The 20,234-nt window shown below is 45.7% G+C and overlaps 1 protein-coding gene across 3 annotated transcripts; it reads left to right on the forward strand.

The window, feature by feature from the left end:
• Window positions 1–114: 114 nt before the first annotated feature.
• On the forward strand, window positions 115–19,580 carry C22H1orf167 (chromosome 22 C1orf167 homolog). 3 transcript variants are annotated; one of them, XM_072026981.1, is made up of 21 exons: window positions 115–3,134; window positions 4,128–5,983; window positions 6,386–6,429; window positions 6,992–7,211; window positions 7,402–7,577; window positions 8,066–8,160; window positions 8,536–8,719; window positions 8,985–9,166; window positions 9,490–9,679; window positions 9,847–10,078; window positions 10,672–10,853; window positions 11,013–11,109; window positions 11,486–11,550; window positions 11,628–11,836; window positions 12,580–12,724; window positions 15,617–15,887; window positions 16,458–16,566; window positions 16,818–17,049; window positions 17,160–17,295; window positions 18,054–18,164; window positions 19,206–19,580. In XM_072026981.1, exons 2-21 carry the CDS (start codon window positions 4,943–4,945, stop codon window positions 19,263–19,265), a joined length of 3,981 nt encoding a protein of 1,326 aa, XP_071883082.1. In that variant the 5' UTR covers window positions 115–3,134; window positions 4,128–4,942; the 3' UTR covers window positions 19,266–19,580. The 3 variants fall into 3 exon arrangements, with proteins under 3 accessions (XP_071883082.1, XP_071883083.1, XP_012956658.4); XM_072026982.1 differs by having other exon boundaries at window positions 115–1,371; XM_013101204.5 differs by having other exon boundaries at window positions 115–5,983.
• The last annotated feature ends 654 nt before the right edge of the window (window positions 19,581–20,234 follow it).

Here is a 20,234-nt window from a genome sequence, read left to right on the forward strand (position 1 = left end):
GAAAATGTATGTATTCCTAACGATTTGGGACTGTAGCCAGGCAGTCTGGGAGTGCCATTATGGGGCAAGATCTACAGGGCTTCGATGATGTTTGTGTAAGCTTTACACAGACACATGGTGGGTACTGCAAGGGGATGTGTGTGTGGGTGATGAAGGTAGGCTAGTAAAAGGACTGAGAAAAGGAAGAGGTGGGTTTGTGTAGCTCTACACAGCAGCAAACGCTAGAATGTGTTAAACTATGAATACTCATCTTATGCACAGCAAACCTGCCCTGCTGTGACTTTCAGCGTAAAATAATTAACAAGTGTTCAACAGGTTAGTTTAGGAGAAAAGATTGTGAGCCTTAGCAGAATGAAAATACTGGTGCTGGGAAGATCCGTGTTTTTTCTGAAGCAAGTTCACATTCAAAACATACATCTGTTATTTGACAATTGCATTTCTCTTCCAAGACCTGCTGCTGTGTCGACTCTTCAGTGACCAAAAGACCTGTTAACTGTGCTTTATCCTCTAGAAACATGTCTTTTCTATTCTTAAGAATGAGCATTTTTCTCTCATTTCATTCCTTTAAACATCAGCAGATGCTTCATTCCTTATACTACACAAGCATCACAGTGAACTGCTGCTGTACCTGGACCATCATCACTTATGCTTGGACTGAGCATGTGGTAAATGCCATAAAACTGCAATAGTCTGGGTTAGTCTCCTGAGATGTGTTGTGGATTCACTTTGCAGGCTGCCATGTAACAAAGCACTGGACTAGGAATCAGTAGGCAGAATTTTCTAGGTTTTATAGAACTGCCTGTTCAGCTACTGTTTTTCAATTCTTCAAAACTGTACAGTGAAAGTATGGATCCCTGAATACATGTTTAAACACTCAGAGGGTAAGCAGTTTTTCCTTCCCTAGACCAGTGGACCACAGACAAAATGGCTGCTTTAAATGCAAAGCTTTTTGAGTATTTGCATGAACATACGGTTACACCTAATGAGGCCTTTCCAAGCCATTCTCCAGTGGAAGGAAAAAAAATCTATCAGTACCCATCTAGCTGACCTGCTGTGTGCATTCCTGTGGAGAATTTAGATCTGGGGAGCTCAGAAGAGCAAAACAAGGCAGGGTTATTAATATGCTTACTGTGAATTGGGGATGCCAATTTGGGGTGTTAAATCAGCAAGATGACAGTAAAAACCATGCCCTTCTCCTGGCTTCTGAGGCAGAGGGCGGTTGTTGGTTAAAATAAGCACCAGTGTGTTTTCAGATCGATGCCTGATGTTGGAGGGTGTGTGGGGCCTCACCCGGCCTGTCGTGTTGCTGCACAGCCTGGCCTCACTGCAGGGCTCCTCTCAGTGGGGTCTCCTCAGCCAGACGTGCAGCAGGTGCGATGCTCTGTTCTGTTTTCTTGTTTTTCTCGCTAATTCTCCAGTGCTGATGTGCCCTGGTGTGTGTTTTTTTTTGGGGATGTTCACTGTTTCCCACCTGCAGTGCTGCTGACAGGAGCCAGGGGCCTGGTGGGCGGCAAGGGGGAAGCTGTGTCCCCTCTGCTGAGGTGCTGAGCTGGGTCGTGGTGAGGGCTCAGCTTTAATTAGCCATGGGCAAGAGCCGCTTTCCATCTGCAGCCCTGGGGACAGGCGGCGTTGCTAATCGGAGGGGATAAGCTGCTTACAGTGGCCCAGCTGGAGTGAGTGAGCTCACCGCTGGGGTTTGGGCGGTAAGGGGGAGGCAAAGCAGCGGGTTTGCCCCAGCGCCCTGAGGAGCAGACACAAAGAGGCGGCTGTCCTGCCCCCAAGGTCCTGGTGAGGCTGAGCAGCATGTCCAGCAGCGGCTGTCCGAGTGAGTAAGTGCCTGGGAGGAGAGGTTTGTGTCAGCACCCACGGACTGCTGTGGGTCCTTGTGGGACGCTGAGCACCCCAATGATGGGGCCTGTGCCTGCTCCAGGCCTCTGAGCAGCTCCCCCAGGAGTGGGTGGTGGGTCCCCACTCCCTGGTGTAGCTCCTGGGATGCTGGTTCCTGCTGGCTATATGGGAAGGGCACCCCTGTGAGGCTGTTCCTCAGCTGCTGGAGTGGTAACCGCCCTCTGGCAGCTTCAGGGAAGAGTATTTCTACGTACCTTTTCATCTCAAAGTAAAAACGTGAAGCTCAAGGCTGAGCATGCTTTAGAAATGATGGTTTGGTTTGTAAGAGTGAGCAGCAGGGCGATAGTCTTGTTTCTGAGGCATGTGTGGTGTGGTGTGGGGCCAGCCACTGGTCCCAACTTGGACTGTGGTCTGCAGGGTTAGGAAAATTATTGTCTGTGTGGTACTTACGTGTTTGTTATGTGTTTGTCCTTGATAGCGTACCACTGAAGTGGTATTCACTTGAAAGAGCTTGAATTACTCTTAATGAATTATGCTATTTACTTTTGCTTATAACAACACCAGAAGTGCATTGATCAGCTTAATTTTTGTTTACGTAATTGGATTTACTTCATGTTTTAATGCATTAGTGTTTGCTGCACAATGTAAACTGCACGTAGTAAGCATGCATTAAACACTTTAGCAGGAAACATTAAAAACAACATGAAATCCCTCGGTTGTGGATTTCTGCAGTTGGCAAAGTATGCAGTTTGCCTCAAGTATCTCTTTTGGCCTTAGAGGAAATTTTGAAAAGCACTCCATAACAATCTTTGTGCCTTCTGGATGAGATTAAATACTGCTTTAAAGTGGCTACGTTAAAATCCTGACTGGCAGTTATGGGAATGCTACCAAACCACCTTTCAGAGGATGCTATTTCTTTCAGATCTCAACGAGACTGAAATTAGGAATGAGTCAGGTGAAGAACAACCGCTACAATAATCATGACGGTGTATTGGGTCTGGTACATGGCAGAAAGAACTGGAAAAATAATTGGGGGGAAAAAATGCATTAGTTATTAAGAAAATAGATTATGTCTAGGCTCCTGTGAGTAAAAGTCTGGTGCCAGGTTTCAGGTGCTCATGGAGCAAAACAGCACCAATAAGCATGATGGTGTCGTGTCCTTTCACCCTTCAAAATCTTTTGTAGTATTCCTTTGTGATGCTTTGCTAGTTGTCTGGATATTCCTGGGATGCAAGGAGAGCTTCTACAGAACACCAGCCTGCTACATTTTGATGTTATACATTAGGGTAAGTGCCCTAAAGAAGGCAGCGGTGCTTTGTCTGTTCATTCTGTAGTTGCCAACTTCTACTTGTCTTGAAGAAATAATGGAATCTTTCCATTCATGCTACGTTTGACATGAAAGGCAGTAACAGCAGTTCCCAGGGATAATTGCCATGTTGCATGATTATCTACTGTCACTTTAGCAATTGAGTGTACTCCCCGGGTTGTGGTATGTGAGGAGCACGGGCATGCTGTTTGCAACCAGGGATGACTCAGGCTCAGATGCTTTGGAAACAAAATCCGATTTGAAAGGAGACTTTCTGCTATTTGAGTACGTTTGAAAAAAGATGATGGACATTTATTTTATAAGCGAGTCTGTCTTTCTTTTCATACTGCCTCTTCTTCAGGATGGTATAAGTGTGTGTCTTCTTCACAACACTGTTTTCATTTTTTTAAATGAAGGATGAAAAAGAGCGCTTAGAGTGACAGAGTGGTTGCTAACTTGTATTTCAGATTTGAGGGAATGAAAGCACAGTCCCCCTGAATTGCACTTTCCTGTTAACAGCAACTTAAGGATCTGTGTTCTGCATGAGACTTTTATGTATAAGAATCTGACTTAGTGGCAAATTAGGCCTCCCATCTATGTCCTAATTCTCCTGAGTTAAGGAACACTATAGATTCTCTGTATATTAAAGAGCGTTTCATCCTGTAGTATGGACAAGAAGAAACTGGTCTCTACATAGCCTTGAACCTTTGTGGGGCTGTAACGTCATTTATGAACAAATTTCCATTTGTTATGCAGTTAAACTGTACCTTAAGTCCAGACGTTGTTATTCCTGCCAGCCTTGGAGAAAATGTGTGTGAAGGAGATCTGAGCTTGGTTTCCGATCAGTGAAAGGCTGGTGAATTGGAGACAAGAGACTTACAATGAAAGTACCCAAAGCCTATGGCAAACTGTGGAAGATGTGATGACAAATATGCATTCTCCTTTGTTTATATTTCTCCTTATTTTTCTTCAGAGCAAAGAAACATTCAGAAGAATGTGAACGTTGATCTCTATTTGAGTGCTAGAAGTCAAGTAGACATTTCTCATCGCTGGCCTGAGGTGGCTGCATTTGGTGTAACTCCCAGCCAGGCAGCAGGACAAGGCTGGGTTTGTACCACACCTCTGTCACCTGGGCAGAGGGAGCCCAGTCTGATACAGACTAATCTCTCCTGCCCTTCTCAGCTGTTCCAGGACACCACCAGTCAGTTCTCCAGATCCCCCGTCCAGCAGCAGAATAATCTCTGCTTCAGGCTACAGCAGCACAGCTCTCAGTACGTGGCTCACAGGATTCCCCGTCTTGCTTTGTCAGTGTACCCCGCTGTGAAAGTCCCTCAGAGGCACTCTCACCTGGAGGCTTTTTGTGCAGAAGGGAGATGGAATGAGAATATCAACTTCCCTCAGCAACACCAGCAGAAAGCAAAGGCAGCTGGTACCTGCTCTGCACCTACTGCTCACCAGCACTGTTTAGAAGGAAGGAATGAGAATGGTGACTACCCAGCAGAAAAACAGCAGCCTCGTGCTGTATCTTGTATCGATCCTGGGAGCCCTTCACTGGTCAATAAACACTTGTCACTTCATGCTGGAGATACCCCTCTCAGGCACAAATTAGAGCTGTGTCCCTCTTCAGGGAGCTCAGGTGGCAGTGTGAATGCTTGCCGTAGTTCAGCACTGACTTTGGGGGATCTCCGCCTGCCTAATTTGGAGTCCTTTCAGGTTTTCTTGCAGTTGTCACGGATTTCTGCTGGCTTGTACCGTTCAGTCTGGAGGCTGAAGCAAAAAATTGCTTTGATGGGGATACGGGGTTCCCTCCCTCTGGAGCCCAGCTCTTCCCCAGGCAGTGGCAGTTTGTACTTTGCTCCTGATGATTCAGCTTCTAGTACCCTGAGCACAGGAGAACAGCTAGCTGGAGTGAAAAACGGTGCTGCTCAGGCCAGGTTGAAATGGGGCATCCCATTTGCCAAAGGCTGCAGCCTTGATGCAGTGGCAAGGGACTTGAGTCATGCTGAACCTCTCTCTGTCTCTCACGGATACGGGTATGTTGACTCCAGCATGTGGAGATCGAAACTTTCAGGTGACGCCTGGCCAGAAAGACTCTCTGCTGGGGTGGGTTCTGCCAGGCTTGTGGATACAAAAGCAGATTCCTCCAAGAACTGCTCCCCTCGCTTCAGATGCCAGTCCCAGGCAGAGTCAACTGTAGAAGAAAATGGTGGTCTTTATGTTCATACAAAAATTCGTTCTTCTGGAAAGGTTCTTAAAGAAGAGACAACTGGTGGGGCATTCGCATGTCCTATACCTTGGAAAAAAGATCTTCCAGCCAGCATGTACCCTGAGGGTCTGCAGCTGTCACTGGAAACGTGTTTTGAGGGAGCTCAGATGAATGTTGGTGTAGCCATGTATGGGACTCCAAGGGAAGTGTGTTTAAGAGTCGCTTCTCCTTCTGGAGATCAAGAGTTCAGACCAATACAGCAGCTTAGCATTAGACCTGCAGAAGTCAACAATTGTGAACCTCCTGTGGAGTCCAGCAAAGCGTTAGAAGAGGTTTGTGACTCCACATCACAAGCAGACAGAAGAATGATAGTGGCAGACAGCAGCCACTCCAGCCCTTTCAGTGTTCAGGACGAAAAAGGCTTTGGTGAATATTCTGACACAGAATGTGGGAATGTGAGCAGAGAAGGAAGGAGGGACCAATGCTCCTACCAAAGCAGCTGGAGGAATTGGGAAGCTGATGCCAATCTTGACTGCTCTGAAGATCCTTCTGTGGTGAGGAGTGTCAAAGAAGCAGAGTGCTGTGAAGAAGGGAGCCAGGCACAGGAAATTGCCTCCAGAGAGGTGAGTGTGTGCTCACTGTGTAGCATCCCTGCTAACAGGTACTGCTTTTTGCTAGAGGTGCAGAGTTGAAGCACAGCAGTGATGGGGATTCTTGTTCTATAGTTTTCTGGCACCAAATGGCCAGAATTTCCTCTCTGATGATCCTGCTCCATCCCAACATGTGCACCTTTGTCTTGCGTGCATCTTCCTAAACCCCAGCTTGTTTGCTTGGTTGATCATGGGAATGTAGACACTTGGTTGTATTCCCAGGATCTACACGCAGATGGGAAGCATTAAGCTGGTTTTTACTCTGCATAGCTGCAGGGTCCTGAAATTCCAGTTCTGTTAATGTCTGAAGAAACAGTCTTCAACAGTAGGGTATTGGAATGACCATGTGAGTTACTGTCTTGTGTCTGTTTTCAGGTGTCAGACAACAGCTGCTGCTCTCTGAAGGTGCACAAGCAAAGGTAAAAGACTGAATTTATATGTGTGCTCTGGTAGTTAACAGGAGGAAAACTACTGGAAAGTGACTGAGGATGCACATCCTGGTTTTAGGATTTAACCTACGTCATTCTGCTGTTATTAGATCTGGAGCTACATCCATCTCTTTTCAAAGGTTTACTGTCTAAAATAGTGTGTGCTTTAAAAAATAACTTCTGTATCTTTTAAATTCTACCTCTTGAAATTTAACCTTGGTTGTTACTAGCAATGAAAAAGCATTGGTACTTTGTACGTTATTTTTCAGTGCAGCAAATTCTGGCATGCTCACTGCAGAGTTAGTGAAGATTAAGAACTGGGTTTATCCATGAGATGGGATTCAAATTTGTGATCTGTGGATAAGATGTGGGTGAGATGGACACCTTAATTTGGTGTGAGGCTGCAGGTTCTTCACTCTTTAGAGAGTGATTTGAAATACTTCTTTTCAGCTTGATGGCTGAAGTCTGATTGCCACCTCCTGGCTGCATTTAATTTTGTCTGTTAACTGGAGATTACTTTTGTGTTTTGTTTTGTTTTGTTTTCGTCTCAAAGTTTCCAGCACTTACATGACAGACAAATAGTAACGAGGTGTTTCCAAGCCTGGAGGGACCACGTCCTCTGGAAGAGGGCTGCAGCCAGGCAGCTTTACAGGCGCCGACTGCTTCAGAAGGGCCTTGGTGCCTTTCAGTGGGCTGTGCACCAGAGGAGGATGCAGCTGAAGGTAGCCCAGCAGAGACATGCCTCGGCTCTGCTAGCTGCCAGCTTCCACAAGGTGAGGATGGGCCAGGGACAGTAGAAATAGTGCCATGAATTTTCTGTTGTCTGAAATGTTTTTCTGAGGTCAGAGAAGATAGAAATTGTATTTGAATGGGGAGGAGGAAGGAGTATCTGTGTGAAATTCAGTGGTGTGGATCGTGGTACTGACATTCTGCCTGCGGTTTGTTCTGTGGTTTCTCCTTCAGTGGAATGAAGCTGTGGCACAAAGGGGCAAGAAGCAAGCTCCACAGCCTGCACCATATTCTTATACCCAATGTTCATCAGCGGGTTTTTTTGGATTAGGAAGATTAGCAACTATGACAACCTCAGCTCAGCACCAGCTTACAGCAGCATACTTGCAGGAAGCTGAGCAGGCTTGTAGGTAAGCTGAAAGGATTCTCTTATGTTATCTCAGACAAGTGGAGATTTACAGACAGCAAAATTTTCCTCAGATTGTGGAAAACTTGTTTCCAGGTCTGTGGATGTATTGCTGTGAATAACTGGTGCAACAATTAGTAACTTAAAGCTTCTAAGAATTAAACAATCCTGTCTCAGAACTTCTGTGCACAAGTGTTTGTCTGATTTGTCTGACAGAAATACTCCTGTACTGTTTCTTAAGTTCAGCTACCATCTGTTTGTGGGATACAGGTGTAAATAGTATCATGTCATTTGAGTCTCAAAGTCTCTAGCAGGACAGTGGATGTGTCAAAAGAAAAGACCTTTTCTGCCTGCTGATTCTGAAAGCAGGAGAGCAAGTCCAGACAGAAAAAAAAAAAAAAAGAGCTATCTAATGAGAAGGAAAGCTCTGGATTGTGTTCTGTGAGCATCTGTTTGGACGGAGGGATGTTAAAGCATGCTTATGACTTTCAGGGTGGAGAGTGAACTCTGGACGCAGCTTCATCGCAGGCAGGGAGATGAGTTCTGTTGGAGAACTCAAGCAATCAGAGACATAAGACGACTGGCTGGTAAGCACGTGTTCCATAGCCTTGGAACAGCTCAAACGAAATCACTGTTTTACTATGTTTCTTGATTAGTGTTCAGTTGTTGCTTTGACCTGACTCTTTCAGAACCTGATCCTGCAAATAGCTGGGCCAGTGTCTGGTGGTACAGGGTGGCTCACCTGCCCTGCCATACATATTTTGCTTCGCTTCTTGTATGAGTTCAATTGCAGCAGATGCAGTTGCTCCAGCAATGTGAGCTGTTTCCCTTAAACACCCCTTAAATGCCTCAGACAGGTGATGTTCAGCCTGGAGATGTTTGCTGTGTGACACTAACTAGTTTGAAGATCTTCTAAGTTATTTTTCTTCCTGTCAATCTCTTCCTGCCCTGTAATATAACAGCTTTCAGACTGTGGCGCCTGCAGAAGGAGCTGCTGAGCAGAGAGGAAGCCAGGTTGCTGGAAGTACGTGCCTTGCTGGAAAAGAAGCGGCTACGAAACATTTTCCAGTTGTGGCGGTCCCAATGCTTAGAAATTAAAAAGATTTTACAACTGACAACTTGTATCCAAAGAAATTTAATTTCCCGGTAAGTTGACGGGGTGTATTTTTAATGTGAGAAGTGTTCACTCTGAAAGTCCAAGGAATTATGGAGCCAACCTAGACAGTGATGCATTGTTCATCTTAAAGCCATTGCACTCTTTGTGTTTTAGGAGTTGTTAAATGTAGTAGTGTCTTTTGGTTGGAGACCATTTCAATTTAGTAATAGCAGAAATTTCATTTAAGGGACTTGGAAGCCAAAGTCCTGAAGAAAATCTGTAGTTCAGCATTCTGTTTTTCTTTGGTCTTCTCAGGTGCTTCAGTGTGTGGAAGGAGACTGTTGAGCAGAAAGCATTTTATAGATGCAACCTGGTCCATCTGAGAGTAGAATCACTGAGGAAATACTTCCAGCAGTGGGTTCAGATGCTGCAGATCAGAGAAAGCAATAAGCAGGTGATGGTGAACTTCCTCCTTCGGAGATGGAGGCAACATTATGGTGAGCAACTTTGGGTACTTGCATAATCTTAAAATTTGGAGGTGCCTAGGCTCATTCCTCCTCTACTTGTACAGTGGAGGAAAATAGCCTGGTAATAGAAGCTCAGATGGTGTTAACAAATATCATGGGCAGTAGGTGGAGGGCTGGTTGTTCTGGATGTATCGGTGGTGCTACAGGCAGGTTGGTCTCTGTTTTATACATGTAAACCCTGGAGGAAGCCTTAAACCTTGAAAGAAGGCTGTTAGGGGGCTCAGCTGGACTGAGTTTCTTACAAATGCCTTCTGACAAACATTGCTTTTTGTCAATCTCTGTAACTGGTTCAGGACCAGCTGTAAGCTCAGTAGCTGATGAGACTGCAACAGAGAGAAGATGTGACAGTCAGCCATGGTGGACAGCAGGGAGATGGTTTCCTGAGAAAACAGGCTGCTCTCTTGATGACTTGTGCCTGAAGGTGAAACTGCAGAGAGTGTATCTGCTGTGGAAAGCAAGGCTTTACGAGCACCACAGAGCTGAGTGAGTGATGAAGAGCCAGTTCCTGGAGCTCTGCCCTCTTTAGTAGTATCCATTTGACTTCCAGTCCTTCTGGAAGAACTCCTTGTACTAGCTGTCATGTCTGTACTAGTGTTCGTCTCTGGTATCTCTTTTCATTCACTTTACTATCTCAGTATCTTCTGTCTCAGTTCTTTCACTCAGGCTCTGGAGCAGTATAGACTGAGAAAAGCTCTGAAAGTATGGCATCAAAAGTTTCTCATGCTGAATACAACTGAACCAAGTCCTAAGCACTCTCATGGGACTGTCTGTGAAGAACCTCTTGCCTTGCTGTTTTGTGAGGACCTCTCAACACTCTCAACATCTTCTGGCTTCCACAGCAGTGCTACAGCTACTCTCGCTTCTCAAAGCTCACTGGAAAAGGTGAGGATGTCTTGATACAGGGCATCTCTGCCCCTACATTCAGACTGATCTGATGTATTATTGAAATTTTTCAAAATTTCTGCTTCAACATGGGACTCATTAAGAAACTGCTTAGTATTTAGGCCCGAAGAACCCTCAGCTTGTAGGGCCTTGGAGTTTGTGTCATCAGAAATTGTAAAGTTACTTTTCTCTGCATGTTCCCTACTTCATCGTTTAGTAATATGGGGAGCAGCTGAGCTAATGTGGTTGTCTTGTGTATTTGTTCCTGTTTGTGGCTACAGTGTGGAAAGGGTAAGATTAAATAAAATCTTATCACTGAGAAAACTGGCAATGGGCATATGCACTGCCTCAGTGATGGCTTGCTATGTTGTTTTGGGGTTAACCATTCCCAGAGTAGTACAGAAATAACTTTCCCATGAAGGATGTTTACACTCCAGAGCTGCCCTTGCTAGCCTGCAGTTCCTTTGGATATATTCTGGATTTCCATGAATCCTTGCTGGAAAGAGGATTAAATTATATGGCTAGAACTGTTAACTGAGTGATTCCATTGTAAGGACACATCTCATGGCATGTTCTTCTCTCCACACATACAGGAATACAGTTCTAGTGACAGCAGCCAGCAGAGCTGCTCTTCCATTGTGACAGCTGAAGATGTGCCATGTGTGCCATGTTACAGTTCTTCCCTGCAACTGTACCAGCATGTAGAGCTGCCAGCTGAGCTCGATGGGGAGTTGTACTTGCAGGCTTCCTTCCCTTCCCAGAATAGTGGATGTAGGTGAGTTGGAGCCTGGTTCCTGGGGATGCTATTAGAAGTGGCCCCTTGTTTGGTCTGGCAAATTCCTTCCTTCTGGCTAGTCACTCATGTCATCTCACAGCAGCCTTCCAAATACTTTCTCTTTCTTTCCCTGTTCTGACTGATGCTTTTGTCTCACAGAGAAAATTTGTTTGTGGGAGGTCAGTTCCAGGATTTGGCACTGCAGAATCCAGAGAGTAATGTCCCGCCACTCATTGGTAACTCTACACGGGAAGAGGTGAGGCTGAAAAACATACGACTGCTTTTTTGCATAGCCCAAATTAGCAAACAGCCTTTGGGTTTCAATATCAGCAGGTGAAAGATATCGCTGTTCTTCTCATTTTATGTTCAGACAAGAGGTTTGGAGAATTAAGGCATTTCTCAGAGCAGCTCTTCCCTTCCACTTTCTAGTTGAATTGGAAGTTGGCCGTGTATCTAGAATTTAAAAGAGGTGTTAGGCCCTCACGTTTGGATGTATGTGTGGTGTGAGGGGGTTAGTAACAGGAAATTGTGTCAGCTTTCACAGAAGGCACAGCAGCAAGAACGGGCTGAGCTGCATGGATTGACTGTGTCCGAGCAGGAGTTCAGGATCTTTTTGCTTTTCTGGATTACAGGACTGCATTTCTGAGAGGGAGTTGAAGAGCTGCTGGAACCAAATAGAGAAATCCTGCGTGCAGAGGTACTTCATTGTCTGATCATCTCTGAATCTATTTGAGTTGTTCCTACAGTTGCTCCAGTGACTTCTGTCTTTCTCAGAGTCTTTCTCAGGTGGCACCACAAAGCTGTGGAAAACCAGAAACAAAATGCAGCAGCAACCCTTAAACATCAAGTTCATTGCTGCCAGATGGCTTTCAGCCTGTGGAAGAGGAGACTGGTCCAGAAAGTGGAAGCTGACCAGAGATTCAGGTGTCACATCCAGCAGATGACTGCTGATGCTCTGTGGCGTTGGCATTCCTACTGTCAAAGTGAGTTACCCCATCCTGCAGCAGCACTCCTCTCTGTATGAGAACACTGTGGGAATGGCTGGGATGGAGAAATGCCTGCTTCTGGCTGTAACTCTGCACTGCTTATCTGGAATTGCACACTAGTCCAGGGGCCAGGGAGCGCCTTATTGTTCTGCAGTGCTTTATGCTAGGGCAGATGCTCCCTGGGAGGCTGATGGGAGAAGGAGCAGATCTCACTTACCTGCACTACCAAAGGAATGATTAAGTAGTGCGTTTTAGCAGCTAGGGAGTTAAACAAAGTTCCTATGCTACACTGAACTTGAACACGTTTCTTCAGACCCAACTGTCAAGCTTTGCTTCAGTGGGAACAGGGTGTATCTTTAGGGACTGCTTAACAGTCATGATCCTGTCCCTCAAGGGATTTCAAGTACTTTAAATGTGTTAAATACTTACACTGTGCCAGGGAGGGAGCACTCACAATTTTTGATGTTAAACTGCCTTGTGGATGAGGGTGGAGTTGATCTGTGATACCTTGCTTGGAGGAGGAATAAAAAATGGAGGAGGTCTGATACTGCTTCCTGAACAAAAAACAGCTTGGGGAAAGGTGAATAGCCTTTTCAGCTGCTAAAGAGAGGAGAAATCTTAGTATGGCCCAATTCAGTATTTGCAGCAGGTATATTTTCTGCTCTTGTCTGGATTCAGTGATGGAGGGGGTGAGGGAAGAAGTAGGATTCAGCTCAGCAAGCTCTTGTGTTTTCTCACAGGGAATTGTGCTTTGAGAGAGCTGCAGCAATGGTGGGTTCAGCACAGCCACCAGAAGAAGAAGAGGTTGATCCTGCAGACATGGTATTGCCAAACAAGGCAACTGAAAAACGCTGCTTTATTCCAGGAGCGTCTCCTCCTGCACAGGTTTGTTTCCTGCCTTTGAAGCATTTCCAAGGGAATCTGAGTGAAGAGCAATTTATGCAGCAGTGGATCCTGTGTATTCAGAGCAGAGGTTGGGTTTGAAAGTACTGTTAACTTGTGCGTCTGTGGAGCTTCTGCAGTTCTTCCCCAGGAGTGTTCCTACATTAAAGGGTCTGTCACCCATAGCATCACAGTCCCTCCCTTGTTCTTCTCAGGAAGCAGGATGCTGTGCATGGCTGGAAGAGGCAGGCTATGTTTAAAAAGCAAAAAGACTAATTTCTGAACACGGTCTGAAACCTTGCTCTTTTTAAGTCTTGAACTGTTGTGTCCCATACAGCATAAAAGAAGAGGATCATTAGCAAGTGAATCTCTGGACTTGTGTCAAACTATATTTGTCCCACAGGAACCACCGTTCCCCTTCTCTGATAAGTGCTCTAGGGGGAGGCCTCCAAATGGGTAGCTCTGAGTTTTGCGAAGCAGTGCTCATGCATGTCTATGTGCATGAAAAGCTTTAGCAGTGGAAAACTTGTTGCCGTATTCGTGCTGTTGTATACCTTGCTGTTTGGAAACTCTGTGGCCTACAGAAAGGTTAATGCTCAGCTTTAAGCTATTCGGTTTAGCAAATAACCCTTATCTGTAGCTATCAGCTATTCGAAACTGTTCTTTCCAGAACTTCTGCCTACTATCAGTTATGCTGTGTTGAATTTGTAGACTAGGCAAGGCAGAGGCAAATGAATTGATCTAGCTGGGAAAAGTGAAAGCTCTGTTTCCACCGGAATCATTCAGTATTTGCAGAAAGGAATACTTATTTTTGGGCAGAGGCCTTATGTAGATCTGACCTTTCCAAACCTGAGACTTTCAGATTCTGTGTGCAGGATGTTGATTTTCACTTAAGCTAATGTGAAAAATCAAGATCACTATACTCCTGCAGAAAAGCACCATTCAGTAAAGCCTGTGAAGGGAGAACTGTGATACTCAATTAACCTCAGTGTTACTTACAATATAGGTAAAGCTGTAGTATGTTTTAGAGTCTTATGTTATGGTACATTATGTAAGATCCTGAAAACATACAAATTAAATCTGAAGAGCAAGGTGTTTGCTGCTGATCAATACCAGCTTCATTTCTGTCTTAACTGTTGTTTGGTAGCTTTCTCATTGAAATCTGTTTTGTCTGTGTTTTTGTCGTTCGAGGCTGTCTGCCTGAAATGCGGTGAGGTTTCCAGCTGTAGTAAACCTGGAATAGCATCAAGTGGTTCAATCTGAGGTATTTCAAGAGTGTAAGGATGAGTAAGGTGATTTATGCCAAGGATTCATTTAAGGCATGGGAAGTGCAGGTTTGACCCTAGCAGATTTACTTTTGAATTGTAAGTTCAGCCTGAGAGGAGACAAGATCTGGAGGAGGGGGGGCAAAAAAGGGCAGCAACGACAAAAAAAAAAACATGGTAAAGTGGCTGTGGTGTTTAGGGTTCTACACTCACCCCCACCCAATTGCATTTTCTTCTGCAAATCAATCCATGTGGGGACACCTTAGCAGGAAGTGTTCCACAGAAGTCCTTAATGTTGCTCCTTCCTGTGGAGTGTCTCTATCGTTAATCTTCCTTCTGAGCTCTCCTTTGAGGGAGAGCTTCTAATTTCTCACCTGGACATCAGTAAATAAATCAGTTTACCAGTCAGCTTGGACATGGTACAGGCTGAGCCCCCTCTCTTCTGAGGGGTGCATTTTTCATGCTAGGATAACCTGCAATAGATTCTCTTGATCTTCAGAGAAGCCTGCCAGGCAGAAGATATTTACACCTCTGCACTATGGTTCAGTGAGGCAATTTGCATAATGAAGGTCCAAGTGGAATGAGAAACCAAAAGGACAAGCTAGGAGTTAAAAGCAGATTTGCTTCTGGGGTTGCACAAGGGGCCATTCTTGAATCAGGGTACAAGATATAGAAGAAATTATAGTAGGCGTAGATTTACAGTGCTGTTAATAGTAACTCCTTCTGTAGGTGTTTCTCTTTTTTTTTTTTCTTTTTAAAATTGAGGGGGGGATAAAATGGTCTGCACAAAGATGTATTTTGTCTAGCCATATATCCCATGTATGGCAGGTCCTTGTTTTGTTTCAGGCAAGAAAAAGATGAAAATCTGCATCTTCATAACAAGCTATCTCAAATCCAGCCTTGTTTTACAGCAAGCAGATTTAACTGAGTCTGCTGGGATCTGTGCTGAAGGAGATTTTGGCAGTTTTATTATCATCCCGTAAGAAAAAGCTTTTGTCTATAAAGCATTATCTTAATTATCTTAAAGATCAGCTGCTGGCACAGAGAAAGATCAGACAAAATTTTTTTTGAGGAATCCACTAGCTGTAGTGGCAGGGCAGCCTGGGGACAGTGTTTATGTCAGCAAAGGTAAAATGCTATAATAGAGGTAAAATAAAGGTAAAAATAAAGGTAAAATGCTAACTGCATTCAGTTTGCAGGGGTGTTTGAAGAGCAGAAATGCTAAAATGGCCAGAAAGAAGCAGTCATACTCCTGGGCTTCAAGGAGTTGGAAGTACCATCTCTGGGAAACTGAAGTAAAAGAAGGGGAATTTTTTTTTTTTTTTTTTTTTTTTTTTTTTTTTTTTTTCAGAAAGCAACTGTAGTCAAGGAGTCTGGGCTCATAGCTCCCAAAGACAAGGCACTGGAAGGTACATAACACAAAGAAAGATACGTAAATGTTGATAGCAGGTGGAGTAACAGGGAACAGCCTGTTTTCTTGTTGAACGCTCTTTTGCTTGCTTTAGTCACGTGTATGTGATACTACACAGTGGGTCGAGAAGGTGGAATTTGGTTCATAGTCTGTTCACTGCTGTATCAGAAATGTGACCTTGGGTATCTGCCACTTTTCTGTGTTTGTATTATTTTTCAGGTGCCTGATCATCTGGGTCCAGGTCACTGCCTATAGACTGAGGCAGCAGGAAGCCCTCTCTTTTTTCAGAAGAGTCCAAGAGCACCATCTCCTAGTAGCAAGCTTTGCTGAGTGGAGAATGAAATTCTTGACAGCTAAACAGCAGGTGCTGAGAGAGGAGAGAGACCACGAGTGGCAGGGACGTTCTCAGGCTAAAGCCTGTCACCGTTGGCGAGTGGCCTCGAGGGGACGGCAAGCCTTCCGCCTAGGGTCTGTGGCTGCTGTGAAACAGGTAGGAGAGGAAGGGCCCACTGAGACAATTAAGAACTCCCTGTTCTCTTCTGAAGACTACGGAGGGGTTGTTAGGCACTGAGATGCATGGACAGGGCTCATCAGAAAACCTGTTTGGACTTGTTGTGACTGTGGCAACTGCTTAGTTTCTGCCTTGAAATTCTTCACAGACTGTGCACACAACTTCATAATCTGGTACTGATTGCAGCCACCATCTGGATCACAGCATTAAGGAGCGGGGACATTTTGACCAGAGAGACAAGTGCACTCCTTCCTCTCTGCTCAAAGATGAGATAGGATAATCACTGCCCCTGCAGAGCAGGCAGAGCTGTCAGAGGTGCATACAATTTCAAAGGGTTCACAGCCAGTAAACCACAAGGAGCTGGATTGATTTGGAAGGGCTGAGTCAGTCCTGCTGGGATCTCATCTGTACAGTTTCTAGCCTGGGGTCTAGCACATTAAACTACCTGCAGGGTTATGAACATAAATGTACCTCTAAAGCTAGTTTGTGTGTCTGTGCTGTACGTGCAAGTGTTTAGTCTTGGCTACAGCTGTGTTAATTCTGTTTCAGGCCTGCAACTACTGGACAAAAACAGCTGCCTTTTCCCAGTGCTCACGGCAATGCAGTACCCTGATAGGTGCTAGGAAGAGCAGGAAGATGTCTCTGTCTTGGTCCCTAAGTAAGAAGATGCTTCCTTTTCTCTTCCTTTCATGGGACCATATGGGGAGGGTGAGTGTGGAGGAAGGGGAGCAGCGTTTGCCAGCCAAATGACTGGGATTTCTCTGTGAAGTAGGTGCTCAAAGCATTCAAATATTGACTGTGAATTGCTTCTGGTTTTAGTGGACAAAGGACCGATGGCTCATGGTCAGCTCTGATCTCTCCCTCTGGCTCCAGTGTTAACTCCTGTGTGATTCTTCTTTTCTTTGCTAGAAAGGAGAGGATGCAGAGAAAAGGCTTCAGCACTTGCTTCCTCCTTTGGGCTTTTTCCCAGTGCTGTTCGCCGTTGGCTGGTGATCTACAGAAACCAAAGGAGAGCTGAAAGGCTGCAGCTCCCTCAGCTGCTAGAAAGACATGGCTTGGTAGGACCTGTTCCTGCACATGCCAGGATCCAGGAGAACAAAGCAGAGGTGGACTCTGAGGAGTGGGATGAGAAGTGGCTTGGGTAAGCAGAGTGGAGGGCTCTGAGCTTTGTCTTTGTGCTGCCACCAGATAAAGACTCCCCTTTGAACCCTGTTGGGCTGATAAAGCTCATTTTACTCTTCTTAAATATAGGAGGAAGTATCTGAGGTGGTGGCATCGCACAGTGATGCTGCGCCGGTGCCAGCGTGGCAGGAGGCTGCACTGTCTGGCAAGGGGATGGCATCGATGGAAAGAAGCCAGCAGGGTGGTGATGCTGGCACAAGTATTGGTGAGTGTCTGGTACTGCTCTGAGGGTGGCAATGATGGATGTTACTGGGCAAGCCTGCTTTGCTTGTAGCCTCACTTTGTGCCAGGAGGTGAGACCTGGGCATTTAACATGTGGTGTGCATGAGAAATCCCTTTTTGTTCCTGTGGCTATTTTTACCAGATTTCTCTTTAAAAGCCTGCATGGCAAACTGGTATACCCAGCTATTTAGTTGTGCTTTGCTCCATCTTACAGACAGGAAGCTGAGACAGGATGATCTGTTCAGACTGTCTGCAGCCTGTGCAAAAAGTCCATAGCAAGTACTGCAGTCTGTGTTCCCGAGCATCCCTCGAATCTGCAGCCTGCTGAGGGATGTTGTGTGGTCTCCCCTCCTGCTCAGGCCCCAGTCCTGTGGAACAGACCCATGGTCTGTCTGGCTTCCTGGGCACTACCTCTGTGAGATGATGTGCTCCAACCTGTCCGTGGGACAAGGTGATGTGACATGTGTAGCACATATTAACTGAGGAGCTGCATCGTGTTTCTTAAAAGGGCACCAGCCTTGCCCCAGGGTACTGTAACTTAATTAGCCACAATATTTGCAGTAGACAGTAATGCAGCGAGAGCTTTGTTAGCAGCCAGCATTGCTTGTTGTTTGTTAGCAATGCAAAGTCGTTCAAGAGGGCACTGGGAAAGCAACTGGAAGCAAGGTGGAACTAGATGGAAGTGAGGTGGTTTGGCTGCCAGAGTCCATCTAATCTGTGTACTGCCTTTCTTCCTGGCAGGACCAGCAGCGGCTGATAGAAAAGGCCTGGAGGGCATGGAGACGCCGATACTTACAAAGCTGTGTGGTGCAGAGCTTTTTGGAGGTAGAAGCCAGGAGCTTACTGTCCCAGGTAAGCACTTAAGACTGCTTCTATTCTGACATAGTCCTTTGACACAAGGCACCTAACAATTGCACTGTCTCAAGGGTTAAAAAGTTTAGCTCAGGACACCAAATGCAGTTTTGCAGCCCTCGCTAAAGAGGGCTATTACTCATTCCTGCCTGGAAGGTGAAACAGAATGTAGGGATGTTGTCTGGGCCCATGTGCTTCTTCTCTTGCTCCTGTAAAGTGTCATGTCAAAAAGAAAATTAACCACAAACTGCCAGATGCTTGAGGAATGTGAACCAAATCCTAGACACTCATGACATTTTGTTCTGTGGGAAACAGCTTCCTCTTAGTCTGTGGCTGGGTTTGTGCCTTTAGCAAGGAACCAAAATGTGGAAGGTGACGGGCACTGTGGCTGACCAACAAGCACCCCAAAGGGACAACTGGTGTTCCCTGTATCTCTCCCCTTAGACAAAGCACTTTTGTAAGGAGAAGTTGAATACATCAAGAGATGGGGCTTGTCCTTAACAAAGGGAAATAGCTTCCAGCTTTATCTGGGTTCATCTTTGGTTGTTAGTCACAGCTTTGTGCCAGCAGTCAATTTCCCTGACATGTGCCCCTTCCCCAGTGTTATCAGATGTTAATCCACTAATCCCCTGCTTCTCAAGAGTCCACTCAGGGAAGAAACAGGCTCCATGTTGTTGCAGGAGGGCTGTGGTGACTTGCACGCAGGGTCAGGCAAATAGCTATAAATTTGGGTGAGCAGGCAAAGCCCAAGGTCTGAAATAGCCAGTTACCTCCTCTGCTTCCAGAAGATCCATGCAGGATTAAGTCTTCCTTTAACAAAATGAGCAAGTACTGAAACAGAGGGCATTGTCCCATTGATTTGTGCTCTCCACTTGCCTTGTTGGCTACAATAACACAGGGGTTCAGGGGGAGGCTCTCCTTGAATGGTGAGGTATTTGGTATGGCCATTGCTAGAGGAAGAGCTGTGTTCATGGGTGCTGTGAGGGTGGCTGGATTCCCTCATGGGTAACTTCAGCATTTAATTTGTCCACTCTATTTAAGGCCTTTGGAAGGTGGCGCCAGCTAACAGCATTCCAGCTCAAGGACAAAGGACACTGCTGAACGGTGGGGGCCTGTCTGCAGCTGCTCATTTCAGGAGCGGAGGATACAGCTGGCTGTCACAACAAAGAGCTGGGCCGTTGCGATCAAGAAAGCAGCAAACGCTCTACTCACGTAAAAACAGTGCTGCAGGCAAGAAGTGTGATAGCCAAAGGACAACCAATGGTACCTAGTGAAAGGTCCTCTTTAAAGGACTGATACCGTACTTCCCTACAGCCACAACCTTAAACTTACTCCCTTTTGTTGTGAGATTACATCTCCTTCTCTTCTAGACCCTGATTTTGTTGGAGTTCTGATTAAAGGTCAAAAAACACCTTATAGGAGCTCCTTTTTTTTTTTCTTTGCTAGATGGAAGCTTAGTGTTGTGCATGGGAACAAGCAAGCACATCGGTCTTAAAGAGGTGAGCAGGAGTGTGCCTTTGGATTCTACAGGATGTAGCATTTGCAAAGTTTGGCCTGTCCTTTGTCAGTGTGAATGTAGGCCTTTGTTTTTAGATTTGGCTCTTCCCCTAGGTGGGGGAATTCCCCCATGGCCCCCACCTCCTCCCCAAGTCTATCAGCTCTTCATTAAGGCTTTCAGTGGGTGGCCAACCTCTTGACTGCTTCCTGCTGGTTCCTTTCTGTGCTGAATGGGCTAGGGATGAAGAAACCTGCTGGGAACAGCTGAGCACCAAAAGCTTTGCTGAGGCAAGACAGGCGTGTCTGACCCCCCAACCTTCCCATTACTTGCTCCTGTGATTGATGCCCTGTAATTACCCTGGATATATGAGCCCAGTCTCAGACAGCTGTAATGAGAGGGTCTAAAGAATTTGGAAAAGGCTTTTCTTCCTTGCTTGTTTGAAAGAGATGCTTGCAGCTTGGCAGGGATCTTGAAATCCCACTGGGAACTGCCCCAGGGTCTTGTTTTTCCTAGCCTGTGGTAGCTTTGCAGGATTGTTAAGGACACAGTGTAGCCCCCACAGCCTCTCATTT

The sequence above is a fragment of the Anas platyrhynchos genome, chromosome 22 (genome assembly GCF_047663525.1).
Source record: "Anas platyrhynchos isolate ZD024472 breed Pekin duck chromosome 22, IASCAAS_PekinDuck_T2T, whole genome shotgun sequence".
NCBI classification, from domain to species: Eukaryota; Metazoa; Chordata; class Aves; order Anseriformes; family Anatidae; genus Anas; species Anas platyrhynchos.

Coding starts and splice junctions, on each gene's coding strand:
- C22H1orf167 (XM_013101204.5), top strand. CDS start 4,055: ATGGCAAACTGTGGAAGATGTGATGACAAATATGCATTCTCCTTTGTT. Junction 15,888..16,457: donor CTGTGGCTGCTGTGAAACAG/GTAGGAGAGGAA, acceptor ATTCTGTTTCAG/GCCTGCAACTACTGGACAAA. Junction 16,567..16,817: donor GTCTCTGTCTTGGTCCCTAA/GTAAGAAGATGC, acceptor TTTCTTTGCTAG/AAAGGAGAGGATGCAGAGAA.